Source organism: Rana temporaria, chromosome 3, assembly GCF_905171775.1.
Source record: "Rana temporaria chromosome 3, aRanTem1.1, whole genome shotgun sequence".
Classification (NCBI taxonomy): domain Eukaryota; kingdom Metazoa; phylum Chordata; class Amphibia; order Anura; family Ranidae; genus Rana; species Rana temporaria.
Window position 1 is genome coordinate 186,749,294 of NC_053491.1, and position 24,048 is coordinate 186,773,341.

General features: G+C 44.7%; 1 protein-coding gene across 2 annotated transcripts in view; it reads left to right on the forward strand.

Moving 5' to 3' along the window:
- CAPS2 (calcyphosine 2) overlaps positions 1-24,048 on the forward strand; it is a 155,845-nt gene that overhangs the window by 38,890 nt on the left and 92,907 nt on the right. For both annotated transcript variants that reach the window (XM_040343976.1, XM_040343975.1), the window contains exons 5-7: positions 2,155-2,274; positions 4,579-4,611; positions 6,654-6,815. In XM_040343976.1, the coding sequence (XP_040199910.1) occupies positions 2,155-2,274; positions 4,579-4,611; positions 6,654-6,815 (315 nt within the window). The remainder of the gene's footprint in view (positions 1-2,154; positions 2,275-4,578; positions 4,612-6,653; positions 6,816-24,048) is intronic.

Below are 24,048 nucleotides of genomic sequence, written 5' to 3' on the forward strand. Positions count from 1 at the left end.
TTTAAAGAAGAACAGCAGTAAAAACATCTTTGCCATTCTGAAGCCCAAAAAAAATAAAAAATTCTGCTTTAACTGCAAGTGTAAACTGCCCCCGGCCTTCCACTGAAATTCTAACATTACAACCTGACAGGGCTGTACATACTGCGATGCTTTGCAGGCTATAAAGTTTGATATACGGCACCAGCACCCGCCCATTGAGATCAGTGGGGCCGCACCATAACCATGAGTCAAAAGGTTGGTCCAGCAATTTAAAACTGCTGTTTGGCAATTTAAGAAAAATAAAAATAAAAAACAGGCATCAGCAAGTGACAGTAGCGCCTACTTAATCCCTGCCAGCATTCTTGTGTAAACACAAATCCCTGGACGCAGACAAGCCACATCGAGGGATTCACTCCTGTGCATGTGTTTACACGAGCATGGCACATAACAGCTAGCATATATCAATTTATTCCTGTGTACTGTATACTGGAACTGTATCTCCTGGGCATGGAAATGCACTTGAAATTTACGTTGTAGGACCTCATGTGCCCATGTGCATGAAGCCTAAAGGAGTCAGAGAGTAGGATTGTAAGATTTCTGGGCTTGTTTGTACTAAGAAAATTTCCTATTTTTAGATATTTATTGCAAATTTTGGCCTCGTACACACAACCGAAAAACTCGACGGGCGAAACACATCGTTTTGCTCGTCCGAGTTCCTTGTGAAGCCGTTCGAGAAACTCGACAAGCCAATTTTCTCCATTCCCGTCAAGGAAATAGAGAACATGCTTTCTTTTTGGCTCGTCGAGTTTCTCGACAGTTTCCTCGACGGAAATGTACACACGACCGGTTTCCTCGGCAAAAAAATATCTCCCAGCAAGTTTCTTGCTGGTTTTTGCCGAGAAACTCGGTCGTGTGTACAAGGCCTTAGAAGATGATAATGCTTTATACAGTGCACATACAGCCTTTTACATCAGTTCTTGTCCCCCTGAAGATGTTTTTAATCCATTGTCCCTGTTATATACCTGCCAGTAGGGCTAGTTACATTCACATCCATGCATGTTGCTTTTAAGCGTTTCTGCAGTGCTTTTTGCTGTGCTTTGTGCGGTTTGTAACCGTTTTGTAACCTCGGGGGGAAAACAGCACCAGAAGATGGTATTGTGAGAGTTGGCGGCTGGAGAAGATGCCTCTGAGCTAATTTTGTAATAAAGGACTTGTGAAAAATCTGCTCTTGTTTTTCTTTACATTTCACTGCTTTTTTGGTGAATGGATAGGGCATGATGTACCCGATGCTCATTCAAATAGGGGGCGGCCGAGATCTGGGGGTGCCCTTGTTAAAGGGGTCGTCCAGATTCCGATAAGCCCCCCGCCTGCAGACCCTGACAACCACCGGCCAGGGTTGTCGGGAAGAGGCCCCTGTCCCTATCAAGCACCCACCCCCCATGTTGAGGACATGCAGTCTGGTATGGTTCAGGAATGAGGGGGGGGGGCGCTCGCTTGTCCCCTCCCTTTCCTGACCTACCGGGCTGCATGCTCGGATAAGGGTCTGATATGGATTTGGGGGGGACCCCACATATTTTTTTTAAAAGTTTTGGCGTGTGGGTGTTCCCTCCTAATCCATACCAGACTTCGGTCTTCCCCTGACAGCTGATGACTCATCGGTTGTTAAGGACACTGCGGCCAGCTTCCCGGCCCACTCCTTAGCAACCAGCTATATACAGTCAATGTAAAAAGAAAAACTTTAATTGCAAAATGCAAAATCGCTGTAAAAAAACAGCATTTTGGACGTGGGTCCATTGAAGTCTATTACATGCAAAACTCTGCATTTTGCGGGGAAAAAGTCCCTGACCCTATCCAAAAACACAGAGGCACAAACATGCATTGATGTGCATGAGTTCCGTAGGAATCCATGTTAAAAAAAATTCCCTGCATTTCTGCAAAAAGCATCAAAAGACGCATTAGTGTGAATGGAGCCTTATGGGAGGAACCACCACACAGCTATGGAAAGAATATGCAAACTGCTGAAGATAGATAGAATTCACGCTCAGTAACCAGAGCTGGAAGGAATGAGTATTGGCCATTTAGCCACCATTCTGCATTTTCCCATTTTTGCCAGTGTATAGTAAATATGATGTGTGTATCGTAAAAATCATTTAAAATTATTGTTTTCTACCTCAGGATTCATACTTTCCATTAAGTAAAGGATACCCAAGGTTTGGTCCTCCAGATTCATCTTCCACTGTTAGTTGGGGTACACCACTTAATACTCCATATGCTCAACATTACCAAAAACCGCAGGTAAATGTATGCAAATATAATTTGGAAAAATATTCAAACATACAATTGTTGTTATATATTTTTGTTTTCCATGCTGTTTATTTTTAATATGACTTTTCTTTTAGTTCATTAAGAAGTATATGGGACTTAGCGGAAGGTTCAGTTAACCGTGTCATTTAAAGTTATAGGTTTGCATTAAAGCAGGCATAACAAGGAGCTGTACCTTTGGTCAAGCTTCCCCCAAAAATTTTTTTGTGGAATTCTGACCCTACAATGGGTTTGTGAATTTTAAACTGGGTTAACACCCACACCTTTATTGATAGCATTTGGGCATGGGGATTGGCTTTTGGAGTCCTGCGTTGTTGTGTTTCCAATACCTGGAAGTACATAGATTTACTCTATGCTCCAGCAGACAAAAAGGGCAGTGGGGGAGCACATAGAAGGTAAGTACAGGCTCCTTTTCATGTCCCTATCCAAAGAACCAGTTACTCTACTCTAAGCTCTCGTTTACATTGGAGCAACTTGTCATGCAATTTGACAGGTCAAATTGCATGACAACCCACAGCCCATTGTCGGCAATCGCTCTGTTGAAATTGGTGTGACAATTTGCGGTGCTGTACCAATTTGAACAAGTAGTTCCTATTTCTGACAGGTCCCTGTCCCCACGGTGCCGTCCCCCAGAAGTTTAGCCCCCCTCCACCTCCAGGGCCAATTAGAAAGCGCAGCACACTTTGCACATGCGCAGTAGGGAACCGTCTGTGAAGCCGAAAGGCTTCACTGCCGGTCACCCTTAGTGCAGATGACGGAGGCAGCACCCGACAGCCAATCTGAAGATCGGCTGGGGTGCCGACATTGCAGGCTCCCTGGACATGTAAGTGTCCTTATATTAAAAGTCAGCAGCTACAGTATTTGTAGCTGCTGACTTTTTTTTTTTTTTAACTACCCGACCCGGACCAAAATGCAGGTAAAGGACCAGGCCCCTTTTTGCGATTCGGCACTGCGTCGCTTTAACTGACAATTGCGCGGTCGTGCGACGTGGCTCCCAAACAAAATTGGCGTCCTTTTTTTCCCACAAATAGAGCTTTCGTTTGGTGGTATCTGATCACCTCTGCGTTTTTTATTTTTTGCGCTATAAACAAAAATAGAGCGACAATTTTGAAAAAAATTCAATATTTTTTACTTTTTGCTATAATAAATATCCCCCAAAAACATATACAATTATATTTTATTCCTCAGTTTAGGCCGATACGTATTCTTCTACCTATTTTTGGTAAAAAAAAATCGCAATAAGCGTTTATCGATTGGTTTGTGCAAAATGTATAGTGTTTACAAAATAGGGGATAGTTTTATTGCATTTTTATAATTATTTTTTTTTTACTGCTAATGGCGGCGATCAGCGATTTTTTTTCGTGACTGCGACATTATGGCGGACACTTCGGACAATTTTGACACATTTTTGGGACCATTGTCATTTTCACAGCAAAAAATGCATTTGAAATGCATTGTTTTACTGTGAAAACGACAATTGCAGTTTGGGAGTTAACAACAGGGGGCGCTGTTGGGGATATGTGTTCCCTGAAGTGTGTTTACAACTGTAGGGGGGTGTGGCTGTAGGTCTGACGTTGATTGTGCGTCCCTATATTAGGGAACACACAATCGATGACAGCGCCACAGTGAAGAATGGGGACTCCAGCGGCGATCGGGTCCGTGAGTCCCACGGTCCCGGAACTTCGGACCGGGTCGTGGGAGCGCGCCGCGGGTGCGCGCCTGCGACCCACCGCTGGGCTTTATACAAAGGGGGGGGGGGTATCATTAATTTACATGTAAAATCAAGCCCCCACCCCAGCATTGCAGAGTACTTGCAGCCAGGTACAACGCTGTCAGCCTCTCCTTGGCACGGGTAAAATAGCTGCAGGTGAAACACAGGCACATGCGAGGGAGAGATGAGAGTGAGGCGGGCGGTGAGAGATGACGTCATTCTCTCTCTTCTGGCTTGCAGCTGCACCTGCGTAGAGCAGCCTTCGCGCCCATGTACATAAGGGCGGAACAGCGGTGCGGGCAATGAGAGATGATGTCATCTCTCCCTCGCCGCCGCACCACTGACATTACTTGTCTCCTCCGCGGCCCGGCACCAGAGCCGCGACGGCCCAGCGTTGAGCCGCGGCCCACAGGTCGGAGACCTCTGGGCTAACTGACTTTAATTGACAGCCGCGGGAGCCAATGGCACCACTGCTGTGTCTCAGACAATCCTCTTTAAGTCTAAAATGTTGTGTTTTGCTCACATTTAATTTAAGTGTTGACACTTCAAATTTTTTATTTATATAGACCGTTACAAGACAAGTTCCAGCCAACAATGAGGTAAGAGAATACGCTATTTGTTGTCCTACAGGTAATAAAAGCATTTGCTTTCCTCCCAGATAAATCACTCACAGAAACACGGATTTGCCCCTCCGCACTTCATCTAGGCTTAGTCATTAGCTTGTAACTGTAAGGCCCTGGACACACGATCAGACCAAACCGATGAAAACGGACTGAAGGTCCGTTTCATCGGTATACCGATGAAGCTGACTGATGGTCTGATGTGCCTACACACCATCAGTTCAAAAACCGATCGAGTCCAACGCGGTGACGTAAAACACAACGACGTGCAGAAAAAAAATGAAGTTCAATGCTTCCAAGCATGCGTCGACTTGATTCTGAGCATGCGCGGGTTTGGAACCGATGCTTTTGCGTACTAACCATCGGTTTTGACCGATCGGTCAGGCGTCCATCAGTCCAATTTTAAAGCAAGTTCTACATTTTTGGACTGAAGGACAACTGTCCGATGGGGCCCACACACGGTCGGTTTGGACTGATGAAACGGTCCTTCAGTCTGTTTTCATCGGATTGGACTGATCGTGTGTACAGGGCCTGAGCTCCTGGGTTCAGTCCATCAAGAATGATATCTGTTAACTTCACTGTGATCAATTAAAGCCAAAGTAGCTCTTTTTTGTAGAACTGCTGCCTTGTAACTGCTAGATCCCCCAACATATAATGTTAATATAATTCTTTTCTAGATAAGTGAAATATAAATCTGAATTTGTATAGCGTGATGTCAGAATTGTTGCTTACTCCTTGATGCATCCTATTTGTTCTGGTTTTGTATCAGTCAAGGCAACACAAATCTAAACTGTTTTAGAAGTTCTCTGAGGCCTCGTACACACGACAGAGTTTCTCGGCAGAATTCACCGAGAAACTCGGTCAAAACCCGGATTCTGCCGAGAAACTCTGTCGTCTGTACAGTTTTGGCTCGATGGAGCCGCCGAGGAACTCGACGAGAAAATAGAGAACATGTTCTCTATTTTCTCGTTGTCCTCGTTGTTCTATAGGAGAAGGCGGCCCGCCGAGCTCCTCGGCGGCTTCATCCCAAAACTCGACGAGGAACTCGACGTGCCAAGCACGTCGAGTTCCTCTGTCGTGTGTACGGGGCCTCAAAGTCATGATGGCTTATTCTATAAAACTTGGAAAAAAAACTTTGAAGCCCAAATTCTGGCAAAACTTTATATCTAAATATCTTTTGGATAGAGCATCACACAATTCCCGTCAGATAATCCGATCGTCTTTCATGTCTATGGTTTACAACCACTATAAATCAGAACCCCTAAATCTTGTTTCAGGTCAGTGACACTGAAGCTAATAAATGTAGCTGGATCAATTTCAAAGCAAAACGATCATTTTTAGAAGGAGAGTTCATGATGGACAACCTCCATGTTTTTTTTCTTTACGATTCAAAAATAGACATATGACTATAGACCAGGGGTATTCAATTAGCGGACCTCCAGCTGTTGCAAAACTACAAGTCCCATCATGTTTCTGCCTCTGGGTGCCATTGTAGTGTCACAGTTTGCTGCCTATCCTAGAATGCTGCAGAAGTCACGTGGCGGCCAACTGCGCATGCGCGATGCGTTCCAAACGCAAGTGCGATGCGTTCCAATGGATTTTCGACAGTACACACCAGTAAACCCGGCATTCAGGGCGACGTGGATTTAGAGGAAAGTGGCCAGTCGCTCCGCTCGCTCGGCCTCCTGGCTCTTTTTTTAACATCCTCCAATCCACGGGGATGTTAAGGAAAGAGCCTGGATGCCGACCGAGGTTTCACTGGTGTGCACTGTCGTGAATGCATTGGAACGCATCGCATTTGCGTTTGGAATGCATCGCGCATGCGCAGTTGGCCGCCACGTGACTTCCGGAACATTCTAGGATAGGCAGCAAACTGTGACAATACACCATGCTTGTGGCTGTCAGAGTCTTGCTATGCCTCATGGGACTTGTAGTTCTGTCACAGCTGGAGGTCCGCTTATTGCATATCCCTGCTATAGACTATAGACAATGGCATACATTCATTCCTGTTCTTTCTGCAGACTTCTCTCAAACAGCTGAGAACAGTTCCTGAGAACTTGCCATCACCATCAGACAGATTCCGCTTGAAGTACCAGCAGTATGAAGAGGAGATGAAGAACGACTATAAACAGTACACTATGAGAGGAAAGGCCAGAGATACACAGCATTCTGCAAGACAGGAGGTAATTACAAGTGTCAATCCATTTTAATTTACTAAAAACAAATTAACTGCCACATTCTGTTCCTTTAATCCTTCATGGTAACTAGAGGGTAGGCATTTTTATCTTGGCAGTATAATCTTCATATGGTGTGTTCATATGTTCTATTTCCAGGAATCCTTCTGTACTCATTGAACTTATCCAAATGATTTCAATGAAATTCCTATGGGGGTTCCTGTGGTTTCCAATGTCAGCCAAGGCAAATACAATGTTTTTGCATACTTACTAATCTTATAATTGGAAAGTTGTACATTGCCAGTGGACAAGAGGGCTATAGAGTGTAAAAAAAATCCAATATTACAAGTTAGACAGAATAATAGTAATTTTACATTTTCCTACAAAATTAAACACTTCTACAGTAAAACCTTGGTTTGCGAGCATAATTTGTTCCAGAAACATGCTTGTAATCCAAAGCACTTGTATATCAAAGCATTTTTTTACAGGGTATAAAAGAGATGAGAGGCACCTCTAAGTGTAGCAATAAGTTGCTAAATGTTGTACCTTCATTAACCACTTAAGACCCGGACCAAAATGCAGGTAAAGGACCCGGCCAGTTTTTGCGATTCGGCACTGCGTCGCTTTAACTGACAATTGCGCGGTCGTGCGATGTGGCTCCCAAACATAATTGGCGTCCTTTTTTTCCCACAAATAGAGCTTTCTTTTGATGGTATTTGATCACCTCTGCGGGGGTTTTTTTTTGCGCTATAAACAAAAATAGAGTGACAATTTGGAAAAAAATGCAATATGTTTTCCTTTTTGCTGTAATAAATATCCCCCAAAAATATATAAAAAAATGTTTTTATCCTCAGTTTAGGCCGATACGTATTCTTCTACCTATTTTTGGTAAAAAAAATCGCAATGAGCGTTTATCGATTGGTTTGCGGAAAATTTATAATGTTTACAAAATAGGGGATAGTTTTATTGCATTTTTATTAAAAAAAAAATGTTTTACTACTAATGGCGGCGATCAGCGATTTTTTTCGTGACCGCGACATTATGGCAGACACATCGGACAATTTTGACACATTTTTGGGACAATTGTCATTTTCACAGCAAAAAATGCTATAAAAATGCATTGTTTACTATGAAAATGACAATTGCAGTTTGGGAGTTAACCATTAGGGGGCGCTGAAGGGGTTAAGTGTGACCTCATATGGGTTTCTAATTGTAGGGGAGCGGGGCTAGACGTGTGACATCATTGATCGTGTTTCCCTATATCAGGGAACACATGATCAATGATAGCGCCACAGTGAAGAACGGGGAAGCTGTGTTTACACAAGCTTGTGTTTCTTGTTCTTCAGCTCCGGGGACCGATGGCGGAACTCCAGTGGTGATTGGGTCCCGCGGCCCCGGTCACGGAGCTTCGGACTGGGTCGCGGGCGCGTGCCTGCGACCCACAGCTGGGCACTTAAAGAGGACGTACAGGTACGTGCTTGTGCCCAGCCGTGCCATTCTGCCGACGTATATGTGCAGGAGGCGGTCCTTAAGTGGTTAAATGTAACCATATTGCTGCACTTAGAGGCTCCTCTCTTCTTTTTTATACTCAGTTGTGACATGACGCTACTCTTATATCAAGACATCGCCTGTATATCAAGGCAAAATGTATTAAAACATTTTGCTTGTCTTGCAAAACGCTCTCAAACCAAGGTTTTACTGTATTGGCTTACACATACCACAAAATAAATCATTAGATAGCAGTTATAGGATCCAATTTCTGGTCTTTTTTGTATATGGTCTTTACATGATTTGCACCATTTCACGCAAATGTGGATGATAATGTATGTGGAATAGAATGGGCAGACATCCCTGGTACAAGCCTAAAGCCCTGTACACACGATCGGATATCTGATAGAATCTAATCCGATGGATTTTTTCGTTGGATATCCGATGAAGTTGACTTTCATCAGTCTTGCATACACACTATGGCCTAGATTCAGGTACGGCCGATCTACGTTGCGCGGGCGTAGCGTACCGTATTTACGCTACGCCGCCGCAACTTAGAGAGGCAAGTGCTGTATTCACAAAGCACTTGCCTCCTAAGTTACGGCGGCGTAGCGTAAATGGGCTGGCGTAAGCGCGCGTAATTCAAAGTAGGCTGTAGGGGGTGTGATGTATTTAAATGAGGCTTGACCCCATGTAGATGCATGGCCGAACGAACGGCGCATGCACGCGCATGCTTAGTATCACGTCGTATTTACGCCCAAAGATACGTCGGCTCAATGCCTGTGACGTGAACGTAATTTACACACAGCCCTATTCGCGTACGACTTACGCAAATGACGTAAATGGTACGCTTGTTCCAACGTCCATACTTTGCATGGGATGCGCCACCTAGAGACCAGCTTTATCTTTACGCCGGCGTATCTCTAACGTAATTGGCGTAACTAATTGCGACGGGCGCACGTACGTTCGTGAATCGGCGTATCTAGTCATTTGCATATTCTACGCCAAACTCAATGAAAGCGCCACCTAGCGGTCAGCGTAAATATGCACCCTAAGATACGATGGCGTAGGAGACTTACGCCGCTCGTATCTTAGCCTAATTTAAGCGTATCTGGTTTCCAGAATACGCTTAAATTTACGACGGCGCAGATTCGGACTTACGACGGCGTATCTACTGATACGCCGACGTAAGTCTCTGAGAATCTGGCCCTATCAGACTAAATTCCATGCCAAAACGCGGTGACGTAAAACACTACGACAAGCCTAAAAAAAAATGAAGTTCAATGCTTCCGAGCATGCGTCGACTTGATTCTGAGCATGTGTGGATTTTTCTCCGATGGACTTCCACACAGACGATCGGAATATTCTATCATTTTTTTTAACCATAGGAAAAATGTAAAACATGTTCTATTTTTTAACACAGATGGAAAAAAGACCAATGGGGCCCACACACGATCGGTTTGTCCGATGAAAACAGTCTGTTTTCATCAGACAAACCGATCGTGTGTACAGGGCTTTATCCAAAAACAACTAGTTCAGTTGAAAAGTCAAGCCTGAATGTTTGAGTTTGCCTCCTGGAACCTATGAAGAAAGATTAGCTGAACTGATTTTTTTTTACTCTTGAGAAGAGGCAAATAAAGGGGACATGTCACCTTAAAGCGGTTGTATACCTTTTTTGTTTTATTTTTACCTACAGGTAAGGCTATAATAAGGCTTACCTGTAGGTAAAATTAATATCTCCCAAGCCTGTACGTCAGCAGCGCATGCGCTGTGAAGGCCCGGGTGAGGGTCCGGTAGACGCTGCCGGACCTTGCTGGAAAAAAGACTCCCGCACGCACGTGCGTGACGTCATCACGGCTCCGACCACTCACAGCGCCAGAGCCGCGAACCCGGAAGAAATGCAAATGTCAGCTCCCTTGGCGTGGATCAGGATGCGATACGGGGTCCTCGTACTAAGTTGAGTATTTCATAATGAGCTAGTATGCGGTGCTCATTATACCTTTCAAATATGAAAGGAAATGGGGAAAGGGGAAGGCGCAAGACGACCACTAATGTATAGGTAATAATTAAAGGTACCTATAATTGATCATGTACCCGGTTGGGTTTGTTACTGTAACCAAATAGTCATAACTAAAAAGGGGGAATAGGGGAAAGGGAATGGCTTAAAGGAAGGCCTGAGAGGGGTTATTAACCACTTAAGGACTGCCTCCTGCACATATACGTCGGCAGAATGGCACGGCTGGGCACATGCACGTACAGGTACGTCCTGTACTAGTACCCAGCCGTGGGTCGCGGGCTCGCGCCCGCGGCGCGCTCCCGCGACTCGGTCCGAAGCTCCGTGAACGGGATCGCGGGTCCCGCGGACCCGATCGCCGCTGGAGTGCGGCGATCGGTCCCCAGAGCTGAAGAACGGGGAGAGCCGTGTGTAAACACGGCTTCCCCGTTCTTCACTGTGGCGGCTGCATCGATCGTGTGATCCCTTTTATAGGGAGACACGATCGATGATGTCAGACCTACAGCCACACCCCCCTACAGTTGTAAACACACACTAGGTGAACCCTAACTCCTACAGAGCCCCCTGTGGTTAACTCCCAAACTGCAACTGTCATTTTCACAATAAACAATGCAATTTAAATGCATTTTTTGCTGTGAAAATGACAATGGTCCCAAAAATGTGTCAAAATTGTCCGAAGTGTCCACCATAATGTCGCAGTCACGAAAAAAATCGCTGATCGCTGCCATAAGTAGTAAAAAAAATATATAAAAATGCAATAAAACTATCCCCTATTTTGTAAACGCTATAAATTTTGCGCAAACCAACCGATAAACGCTTATTGCGATTTTTTTTTTACCAAAAATAGGTAGAAGAATACGTATCGGCCTGAACTGAGGAAAACAATTTTTTTAAATATATTTTTGGGGGATATTTATTATAGCAAAAAGTAAAAAATATTGCATTTTTTTCAAAATTGTCGCTCTATTTTTGTTTATAGCGCAGAGGTGATCAAATACCACCAAAGAAAGCTCTATTTGTGGGAAAAAAAGGACGTTAATTTTGTTTGGGAGCCACGTCGCACAACCGCACAATTGTCTGTTAAAGCGACGCAGTGCCGAATTGTAAAAACCCCTTGGGTCATTTAGCAGCATATTGGTCCGGTCCTTAAGTGGTTAATAGCAACAAATAATGATCTAAAAGATATTCTGATACAAAAGGATTTATTGTGGTATCAAAGTATAAAAAGTTCAGTCATTGACGAATTATATGGAAAAATGGAACCATTTAAAAGGAATGGATTGCCATAAACGAGTATAACAAACAGGACTCACAATTAACAACACAAAAAAACATGACACTAGTCCGGACGTTTATAGATTCAGCCACGAGAACCATGCACTTCATGTAATCAGTTGGTTAATTTGGCTAACAAGAAAATCATGGGAGCTATTAATAATTCAGGAAGGTAATGCCTGATAGCCCCTTCTTGAATAGGTCAATAAGTGCTTTTGCAGGTGGCTGAACCCGGTGTGTGGGGGGAGGAGCGGAGGGAAAGGGGAATGTATCTAGAGGGCCTGTTGAATTACTTCATCTTCATATATAAGAAATGAAGGCCATGTGAATGCACTAATTTGGCAAAGTATTGATTGTAGTGGTCCTAGAGTACACAGGGTTGAAGAGCTGTTAGTGGTGTTAGTCAAGGCAAGTTCCTGTTAGATCCATTAGTATCTACTGAGCAGGAGTGGATGGAGTTAATCAGCTTAAGATTATGTCAACCATGCATGGTTAATTATTTTGTTAATGGTGAGAGGAATAGAGTAAAGCTGGCTAATCAAGATTGGATAAACATATTGTTCATAGCGTTGAGGATGGTTTATAAACGCAGGTAGCCACAAAAAGCACCAATATCAATGACTGGAATGCTAGTGTATTACCAACTTGTTGTCGGTACATTACCAGCTTGTTGTCTGTTGTCATCCAAACGAGACGTCAAAGCATGTTGGTTACAGGGGAATTATTCACTACTACAGACCTTTAGATGAAATGGCAACAATAAGTGTCCATGAAAATCACATGTTGGTAGCAAGTGGCAGCAAATCCAGGTTGTGTATTCCATGCATCAGACAGTATCCTTGTATGCTTGCAACTCTGTTTGTACTGTACCGCTCGTACTGCTCAGCTCTTTTTTTTTTATAATTCTTTATTTTATATATCTTTTTTCTCTTTTCCTCTGTTCCTTCCACAGACATATAACAACAGGTACAGCTTTTACAATATCTTCATCATTATAACATTCATTGAAATCTTCACCTTAACATCTCATAAACTCTATATTACAGCCTCCTATTTCATTTCTAATCTCCTCTATACTGGCCCAGGTCCCCTATCCTTCGTGGACCCACTATCTTCGTCTACTATCCTCGGAAAGGTGTTCTGAGCCCGAGGAGATATTAATCACCCACCCTGAATCCTCCCTCCCCACCCCGAAAAAAAAGAAAAATGCATCCGTTCAGCCCTGGTCTCTCCCCCTTCCCCCCCCTATAAGCTCCGCTCCCTATATTCAATGTATGGAGTCCAAGTCCTCCAATAAGTCTCCTCTCGTTCCTGTATTCCCATTGTGAGGTTTTCCATCATCTGTATCTCATTTATTCTGCTAAGCCATTGCAGTTTTGTTGGGGAGGCGGTACTCTTCCATAGGATTGGTATGCACGCCTTTGCGGCTGTTATCAGATGGCGTAATAGGGATTGTTTATAGTTTTCCATTGATATGGGAATGTCGAGTAACAAGAATGCCGCAGGTCTGTCTCCTAAATTTGTCCCGGTAATTTCCAGGATTGTCTCCGAGACCATCCTCCAGAATTCCCTTATCACCAGACATTCCCAGAATATGTGTACCATGGTGCCCTCCTCTTTCTGACATCTCCAGCAAACTTTAGACGTGTTGGGAAAAAAACGGTTCAGTATTGTTGGTGTCCTGTACCACCTTGTCATAACTTTATATCCCCCCTCCTGGTACCTAGATGCAATTGAGGCTTTATGTATAAATGAAAAGATCTTATTTTTCTGAGTGTCTGAGAGCTTGATGCCCAAATCCCTTTCCCATGCCTGTATGAAAACAAGCTCTTGTGGCGCATTTGATTCGATCAATAAAGTATACATATATGATAGCATATGTCTCGATGGTTCTTTTTTTAGGCAAATTTCCTCAAATTTAGACGGGGTCCCTATTTCTACCTCATGAATCTTCAGAGATCCTAAAAACTTTCTCAACTGATTACGTCTCCATATATCTATATCTTCTCCATATACCAGTTCTAAATCTTCGTTCTGCATTACGTGATTCTCTCTCATGAAATGTATCAGCCTACTGGCTCCCTTCCGTCTCAAATTATTGAAATATCGGTCTTTTAACCCTGGCACAAAGCTCGGATTTCCCAGGATAGGTGTCATAGGGCCGATACATTTCACCAGATTCGTATTCTTACATACCTGTCTGATAACTCTAAGTGTAGCCTTTATCATCGGATGTTTCTTTGCACTCTGAGGTATCTTATTCTCCCCTAACCACGCCAGACCTTCTATGGGGATATTGCTAACTTCTTGTTCCAGATTGACCCAGGGTTTATCATCCTGTTGTGTGCACCAATCCACTACTCGTGCTAGATGAGAGGCCTCATAATACCCCATTGGATCTGGGAGGCCCACTCCTCCTTTTTCTTTGGGTAGAATCAATATATTTCTCCGGACTCTGGCCGGTTTTCCAGCCCAAATAAACTTCATAAACTTCGCTCGTATGTCTCTCAGGAATCCCATCGGCAATGTTATGGGAAGGGTCTGCAGTAAGTAGATTAGCCTTGGCATCGTATTCATTTTTATTATATTTATTCGGCCAAACCATGAGAATGTTTCTTTATCCCATTTTAGTAAGTCTAACTTTATTTGTTTTATTAGGGGTAGAAAATTTAATTCAAAGATCCTGCCCAATTTCCTTGGTATCTTCGTCCCTAAATATTCCACATGGGAATCTGTCCATCTGAAAGAGAAGCTACCGGCTAATTGATGCCGTAATCCACTGTTCACCTCAACTCCCATTGCTTCCGATTTGTTGTAATTAACTTTGAAATTGGAAATTTTTCCATATCTTTTTATCTCTGCTAGTAAGCAAGGGAGCGATGTTATCGGGGACGTTAAGGTGAACAGTACAGGCATACCCCACTTTTAAGTACACAATGGGACCAGAGCATGTATGTAAAGCGGAAATGTACTTAAAGTGGAACAATACCTTTTTTCACTTCTAGGGTGTAGTAGGGGGTCAGGGGCTGTATTTGGGGTCTCAGGGGCTGTAGCGGGGGTGTCAGGGGCACACTGGAACAGGGCGGCTATGCTCTCGAAGCTTCAGCTCCTTCTACTGCGGCTGCAAAATGTCTGTACAGTACTTGTAAGGCACTTTACATACACTCGGGGGTATGTCCTTACTCGCGAGTGTATGTAAAGTGAGTGTACTTAAAGCGGGGTATGCCTGTAGATCATCAGCATAGGCTGCCACCTTATAGTCATCTTCCCCAACCCGGATACCCCTTATGTCACTGTTTGCTCTAATAGTTCTTAAAAAGGGCTCCAAAGAGAGGATAAATATAATTGGGGATAGGGGGCATCCCTGTCGGGTTCCATTATGGATAGGGAAGGGGTCTGATTTTTTCTCATTAATCCTCACTCTTGCCGATGGGCAGGAGTATAGGCTTGTGATCCAGTTCAGTAAGCCCTTCCCCAAACCAATATGTGATAGCATAGCTTTTAGATATCCCCATTCCACCCTGTCAAAGGCTTTTTCCGCATCAGCGGATATCAAAACTGCAGACTGGTGGCGTTGTTGTGCTAAATATATTGTGCTTATTATCCTTTGAGTATTCTCTCTGCCTTCTCTACCCGGGGTGAAACCCACTTGATCCGGTTGTATCAGTGCGGGGACATACGTCAGCAGTCTGTCTGCCAGTATCTTCGCCAGAATCTTTAAGTCGACGTCTAGCAAAGATATTGGCCGGTAGCTTGAACACTCGGCGGGATCTTTCCCATCCTTGGGAATCACTACGATCTCGGCCATTAAGGTTTCAGCTGGCATCCTCTGTCCTTCGCGGATCGAATTGAAGGCCGCGACGAACCTAGGCGCCAGTTTTTCCGCAAAGATTTTGTAGTACCGCAAGGTATATCCGTCGGGACCCGGCGCCTTTCCCGCTTTTAATGCTCCAAGGGCTCCCAAAAATTCTTCAACTGTGATCGGGCCATCTATCTTCTCTGCTTCTTCTATAGGTATCTTTGGCATTTTTGAAGACACTAGATATTCCTTAGCCCTTTCTTCTCTTTCTGAGGTATTAATTCTTCCACACTGCCTCTCCAAATTATATAAGTTAAAATAATATTCTCTAAATGCTTCAGCTATTTGCTGCGTTGAACTCACCAGCACATTCCCCTGCGTTCTAATTTTTTCGATCTGGTTGCGGGCTCTCGTATCTCTAAGTGCGTTCGCCAGTAATCTGCTGGGTTTATTCCCGTATTCATAAAAAGTTCTTTTACACCTACTCAATTTGGCTTTTGCTTTGTCCGTTAACATGAGATTTAATTTTTCCCGCAGACCCGCCAACTTCTCCCCTGTCTGGTGCGTCTGTAATTTCTTATGTGCTGTTTCCAGCAGTTGGATTTCCCCCAGCAAACTATCCAGTTTAGCACTCAGAGTACGTTTTCTATGCGCTCCCAATGATATTAGCACCCCTCTCAGGTAGCATTTATGTGTTTCCCAAATACTCATAGGCAGCGTTTCATCTGAGTCGTTAGTAGAGAAGAAATTGTCTAATTCCCGAGCTATCTGCTTCTCGTAGTCCGGGTCTTTTAAGAGTGTCTCATTGACTCTCCAATTCCATTCTCGTGGCCCCCTCTCTCCCCATTCTATACTACAGTTGGTTGGCGCATGATCGGATATCGTAAAAGACCCTATTGCTGCATCTCGTAGTCGTGAAAGAATGTTCTGATCTATAAAGACATAATCTATCCTTGTATATGTCTTATGTTTCGCAGAAAAGAAACTGTAGTCCTTGTCATACGGATGGGTCATCCTCCAGCTATCTATTACCTGAGTTTCTTTCAATAGACACCTTGCTTTCCGTAATTTTATATTGGAGATGTGAGACACTCCCTTTGATACATCTATAGCTGGGTCTAATGCTATATTTAAATCACCCCCCATGATAAGGAACCCCTCTTTGTGTTGTTGTACCACTTCCAGATATTTTTCCAGTGCAGCTGTAGGGTCTTCATTTGGTAGATATATGTTCACCAGAGTAACTTTTTGGTTCCCTAACTCCCCTTTTACTATTAGCATCCGGCCTACGTCGTCCGTAATTACATTAGATTCTTTCCAGATCATTTGTTTTGAGAGCAAAATTGCCACCCCGTTCGCCTTAGATGTTTGCGAGGCACCATGGTATACAATCGGAAATCTTTGATTACCCAATCTGGGTATTTTATCTTTTCGAAAATGGGTCTCTTGTAAAAAAGTTACCTGTGCCTTAATCCTGCTGAGTTCTGCCATTAATTTAGTACGTTTTTCTGGACTATTTAAGCCCTTGACATTATATGATGTAAAATTAATTATATCCATTTTTATCATCTTTCTGCTCTAATGTAGGGGGTTGCCCTTTAACCTCACAAGGGGATTCGAAAATATCGAGGAGGGGGAGAGGATACAAGGGGGAGAAGGGGGAGAGAGAGAGGCCGCGACCCCGATTTTAGACAAAAAAAAAAAAACCCCTACCCCTATTCCCCGTATCTCGAGGACTGGTCACACGCCCCAGTACCCGAGTAATTTCCTTTCCTTTCCCCTCCCCTGCAACTCCAACCCGTGATCCCCCAGTACTCTGGGGGCGGATCACCGTTGGACTCTGAAGGGACGGGAAGAGGGTAAAAAAAAAAAAAAAAAAAACTAGGGAGAGGGGAAAAAAATCCCTTTCCCTTTGTTTAACGCCTCCGGTCTTCCTCCAACTGGAGGAGAGGCGTTTTTAGTGGGGAGAGTGTATGTGCAGAAAAGAGCGAGGATAGCGCGTCAGGAGCTCCCCCGCGTTTACCTGCGTGCACCCCATTATTCATTTCACATTGACCTTATATTGACCATGTATCCCTCCACCCCCGCTTTAGAGATACCCCTTTATTCAGAAGACCCCCCTCTGACGATCTCCACCTATAGGTTCCACAAAGCGAGCCCAAAAAAAAAAAAAAGGGAAACAGAGGGGGGAGCGGGAGGGAAAAGAAGAAGAAAAAAAAAGGCAAATAAAGAGAACAAAAAAAAAGTGAGAGAAAGAAAAAAGAATATATATACCTTTCCTCCCCTCCTCCTCCTCTCGGGGTCCAAACCTTACCCCCCCCCCTCTCCCTCCTATGAAAAGAACTCGCACAAAAAAAAAAATAAGTTCCTGTACGCTATTGAAGGAAAATAACATTTTGCATCTCATCCTTTTGACATATTAGCTTCTTCTAACATATATAAACTTCTATAAGCATTTCCTCATCAGCATCATACATCATATCTTAGAACCCTGTTTCTACCTTATTCTATCTTATTCTTAATCCTCATTAAGAGGTACAATTCCAGGGTATAGTCCAGGGTATATTAATACAAAGCATAATAAAAAAAAAAAAAAAAAAAAAAAAAAGCGTAATAAAAAAAAAAGGCATAAAAAAGAAAAGATATTTTACTACCGTCTGAGAGCCTGGCCTTCAAACCTTTTAATTCCCCCCTTCCCAACCCCCCTTCGGCCCAAGCCCCTTTTACCCCTATATCCTATCTATTCCCTATCTCTACTATCCCCGTGCCCATGCTTTCACAAATATGTGTTTGGTGAAGGCTTGGATACCTGCCTTATCTCACCGCAAGAAAAAAAAAAAAAAAAAAGCAAAACAACACACACATAAAAGGGGGCAAAAAATGCCCCAATTATCCTTGTGATTATATTTGAATTAATTTTTAATATCACTTTTGTGCAACCCTTATTTTATAACCCCTTTATACCCCTGTGGTGTTATTTTACCTCCCCCAGCCCTCCCCTCCCCCTCTTTTTCCACAAACCTTTAACCCCCCCTTTTAACCTCCCTGGGATAATGAAACCCCTTCCCCCCCCTATAACAACAAACCGCACACAGCCCCCCCCCCCGCCCAAAAAAAAAAGATACACCTCCTATTGCCCCCCTCCCCCCACCCTCCCCCCTCCCATTTTAGGCCTCAGATGGAGCATTTAATCTTCTACTAATCTTTGTGGCACCAGAGCGCCCCTTCACGGGAGGTCAGTCTAACATTTTCCTCTTCTTTTTCGCTCCCCCATGCTCCCCTCCAAAAAAAAAAAAAAAAGGGGGGGGGAGGAGGGGGAGTGGTGCCTTCCTATCTCTCCCGAACTACTTGTTGGACCGTAGCCCCTCATTTCATTTTCACTTTCACTTATATCTACCTATATCTGACCGGTACACAGAAGTATTCTGGGTCCCTCTCCACCCTCCCCCCCCCCCCCCCCCGAAAAAAAAAAAAAAAAAAAAAACACAGGCAAAGTCTAGACAATCTAGTTCAGGCCCCCTTTTAAAAAAAAAAGAAAGCATATGGGGGTGAGATGTCCAAAAGCCATCCATTTTTCCTTCTCTTCTCCCTTTCCATGGGGGTTTCTCCTCCTATCTTCCCATAAGCCCTTGTTACGATCCCCAGCCCCCTTTATCTCATAGAGCTAGTATCGATCCATTAGTATGGGTGATTCTAACCAATTTGGGACCTCAATAGGATCTGTTCCCAGAAACTGGAATAGTTCTGTTAATTGTGCGGGGGACCTTAAATTGAAGTTCTGCCCTGCTTTTTTTACGATCACTGCCAGAGGGTATCCCCATCGGTATGTAGCTTCTTTAAGGCGTATATATTCCAACAGAGGTTTTAACAGTCGTCTTCTCCATTTTGTGAGCCTACATAGATCTGGATAGACCTGTATGTCCCCGCCCTCCCATTTTATCACTCCCTCATTCCATGCAGTTCGCATTATGTCTTCCTTTACCCTGAAGAAATGTACTCTACACACCACATCCCTAGGGCCTCCTTGGGCTGGGAAACGAAGAGTAGGGACTTTATGGACCCGGTCCAGTTCAATTGGTGTATCAGCAGGGTTATTCAGAATTTGATTAAATATGGACATGGCCGCCTCTCTCAGAGCGGGACCCTCCAAATTTTCAGGGACCCCCTTAATTCGGATGTTATTCCGCCTACTTCTGTCCTCAGCCTCCTCAGAATGTAGCTGTATCGCAGCCAACTGTTGGTGCTGTCTCATGAGCTCCTCTTCCATATTCACCACTCTCTGCTCCAGTCTGCAATTTTGTTCTTCTAAGTTTGTAACTTTAAGCTCAGCCTTTGCTACCCCAGCACGAACTTCCTCTATTTCCTCTCTCAGTGCACCCATAATACCTTTAGTCAGAGTCTGTATGTCCTCCTTTGTGGGGAGAGCCTGTATAAGTGCTCTTAGCTGCTCCATATCAGTTCTGGTCTCTTGTCCCTTCTCCTCCTGTGGGACCATGTTGTTATAACCCAAACATACCTCTGTCACCCCCACCTTGTTAGTCTCTGCTTCCGTGGAGAGGTCTCTCCCCCTGGACATACCTCGGTTCTGTGTGGGTGTCACCGCAGCCGCTGGAGACGATACCTCTGGTAGGGAGTCTCTTCTACACGCCATCGCACTTCCAGCAGCTGCCATCTCCTGCTGGTCTCTCGTGCTGGTGGTATTCCTGGCGTCCGTAGCAGACTGCAGTGCAGCGTCCGTCTTCGCCCTGAGATAGCGGGTAATATATGAGTGAGCTTGTGTGCTTGGTGCTCGGGTACTCCTTCCGGGTCGTCTTCCGCGACGCGACATGTGCCGATACGGGCTGCCCTCACTGGGACGAACGGTCTGCTTGGCCACAGCGCGCCCTATGCCAATACTGGCCGCTCTCACTAAATTGCTCTGAGGTGAACGCTTCAATCCACTGTCGGTCAGCTGTTGGGTGCACGCAGTGATCTCGCTAGGGGCTCCTCACACTCCTCCTCACTCCTCCATACTCAGACCACTCCCCCCGGAAACGGAAACCACTTCCCCCGTCACCCTACTGCTCAGCTCTTCACGGCTCCTTCACCGCAATTCGCCCCTGTCCCTCGCACACAGAGGTAACGTCACATGACGGCGCTGGGTGATGACGTCACGTGACGTTACCTCCGTGTAGCCATAAGGCTGGGTTTACACTATTGCATCCAATTCACAATAGCAGGAGATTGTGACCGGCTCTCTATGGAGTCGGTTCACACACATATCTCCGATGCGGCTCCGGTGCGAATTTGCACCGGAGCCCTGTGGGTCTTTTGGTCCGTTTCAGGTCTGAATTCAGGCCAAAATTCGGTCTAAAATCAGTTCTGAATGGTGAACCAGGATGCACAGGACCCCTGCTGGGAGCCTAAGTGTCGGTTCACACTGGAGTGGCTTCAAAGTTGTCCGACTCTGAAGTCACTCCGCACAGCCCGACCTCAGCGTGGCTTGCAAACGACTTATTTTTCTCAGTCGCCCCCAAGTAGTACAAGAACCTTTTTCTAAGTCGGAGTGACTTGAGTCGCTCCCATTAGAAGGGTTCCATTGCACTGCATGGAATGAGACTAAGGGGTAGATTCACATAGACTTACGACGGGCATATCAGTAGATACGCCGTCGTAAGTCCGAATCCCCGCCATCGCAACTTTAAGCGTATGCTCAAACTGAGATACGCTTAAATGTTGCCAAGATACGACCGGCGTAAGTCTCCTACGCCGTCGTATCTTAACTGCACATTTACACTGGCCGCTAGGGGCGTGTATGCTGATTTACGCCTAGAATATGTAAATCAGCTAGATACGCCGTTTCACGAACGTACGCCCGGCCGTCACAGTAAAGATACGCCGTTTACGTAAGGGGTTTTCAGGCGTAAAGTTATTCCACCAAATACATGGCGCCGCCAATGTTAAGTATGGGCGTCGTTCCCGCGTTGAAATTTAAAATTTTTTCGTCGTTTGCGTAACTCGTCCGTGAATGGGGCTGGCCGTAATTTACGTTCACGTCGAAAGCATGACGATTTGCCAACATCATTTGGAGCATGCGCACTGGGATAGGTCCACGGACGGCGCATGCGCCGTTCATTAAAAACGTCAAATACGCGGGGTCACTAGTATTTTACATAGAACACGCCCCCAACCAGCCTATTTTGAATCAGGCGGGCTTACGCCGGCCCAGTTACACTGCTCCGCCGTAAGTTTCAGCGCAAGTTCTATGTAAATACAGGACTTGCTGCTCAAACTTACGGCGGCGTAGTGTATCTGAGATACGCTACGCCCGCCTAATTCTACCTAAATCTAGCCCTAAGTCGCCTTAGAGGTCGCCCCAGTGTGAACCGGCACTAAGCTCTTGTTCACACTATAGGCGGGTTTGAAATCGTGCGTGTTCAGCACGATTTCAAACCTGCATTTCAGCCTGGGTTCACACTATTGCGAACACAGACATCGCATGTGATTTGCACCCGCACTGCTGTGCCAATCACATGCAATGTTTGTGCAATGCGAGTTCAGCCATACAGTTGTATGGCTAATAGGGGTTAAAAAGGTTTTACTTTTTTAAATAACGAACATGATATACAGGGAGTGCAGAATTATTAGGCAAGTTGTATTTTTGAGGATTAATTTTATTATTGAACAACAACCATGTTCTCAATGAACCCAAAAAACTCATTAATATCAAAGCTGAATATTTTTGGAAGTAGTTTTTAGTTTGTTTTTAGTTTTAGCTATTTTAGGGGGATATCTGTGTGTGCAGGTGACTATTACTGTGCATAATTATTAGGCAACTTAACAAAAAAAAAATATATACCCATTTCAATTATTTATTTTTACCAGTGAAACCAATATAACATCTCAACATTCACAAATATACATTTCTGACATTCAAAAACAAAACAAAAACAAATCAGTGACCAATATAGCCCCCTTTCTTTGCAAGGACAGTCAAAAGCCTGCCATCCATGGATTCTGTCAGTGTTTTGATCTGTTCACCATCAACATTGCGTGCAGCAGCAACCGCAGCCTCCCAGACACTGTTCAGAGAGGTGTACTGTTTTCCCTCCTTGTAAATCTCACATTTGATGATGGACCACAGGTTCTCAATGGGGTTCAGATCAGGTGAACAAGGAGGCCATGTCATTAGTTTTTCTTCTTTTATACCCTTTCTTGCCAGCCACGCTGTGGAGTACTTGGACGCGTGTGATGGAGCATTGTCCTGCATGAAAATCATGTTTTTCTTGAAGGATGCAGACTTCTTCCTGTACCACTGCTTGAAGAAGGTGTCTTCCAGAAACTGGCAGTAGGACTGGGAGTTGAGCTTGACTCCATCCTCAACCCGAAAAGGCCCCACAAGCTCATCTTTGATGATACCAGCCCAAACCAGTACTCCACCTCCACCTTGCTGGCGTCTGAGTCGGACTGGAGCTCTCTGCCCTTTACCAATCCAGCCACGGGCCCATCCATCTGGCCGATCAAGACTCACTCTCATTTCATCAGTCCATAAAACCTTAGAAAAATCAGTCTTGAGATATTTCTTGGCCCAGTCTTGACGTTTCAGCTTGTGTGTCTTGTTCAGTGGTGGTCGTCTTTCAGCCTTTCTTACCTTGGCCATGTCTCTGAGTATTGCACACCTTGTGCTTTTGGGCACTCCAGTGATGTTGCAGCTCTGAAATATGGCCAAACTGGTGGCAAGTGGCACCTTGGCAGCTGCACGCTTGACTTTTCTCAGTTCATGGGCAGTTATTTTGCGCCTTGGTTTTTCCACACGCTTCTTGCGACCCTGTTGACTATTTTGAATGAAACACTTGATTGTTCGATGATCACACTTCAGAAGCTTTGCAATTTTAGGAGTGCTGCATCCCTCTGCAAGATATCTCACTATTTTTGACTTTTCTGAGCCTGTCAAGTCCTTCTTTTGACCCATTTTGCCAAAGGAAAGGAAGTTGACTAATAATTATGTACACCTGATATAGGGTGTTGATGTCATTAGACCACACCCCTTCTCATTACAGAGATGCACATCACCTAATATGCTTAATTGGTAGTAGGCTTTCGAGCCTATACAGCTTGGAGTAAGACAACATGCATAAAGAGGATGATGTGGTCAAAATACTCATTTGCCTAATAATTCTGCACTCCCTGTACTTACCTCCTCTGTGCAGTTGATTTTGCACAGAGTGTCCCCGATTCTCCTCTTTTGGGGTCCCCCAGCGGCGCTCCTGGCTCCTCCCCACATCAAGTGCCCCCTCGGAGACCCGCATTGCAAGGCGGCACTCGTGCGGGGTGCTCCCGAATCCTGCTGCTACCTCTATTGACACAGACAGCGGGACTCTGCCCCACCCCTCGGCTCCTGTGTCACTGGATTTGATTGACAGCAGCAGGAGCCAATGGCTACACTGCTATCAATCTATCCAATGAGGACTCGAGACAGTGGCTGGAGCTGCTGGGCTCATTCTTGTCGCTGGAAAGATCGGATTCAGGTAAGAAAAAGGGGGATCTGGGGGGGGGGGGTGCTGCACTACAAAAGGTTTTTTTACATTAATGCATAAAATGCGTTAAGGTGAAAAACCTTGAGGGTTTACAACCCCTTAAACTCTCATTCGATTAGCATAAAAAAAGTGCAGTGACTTTTTTTCCCC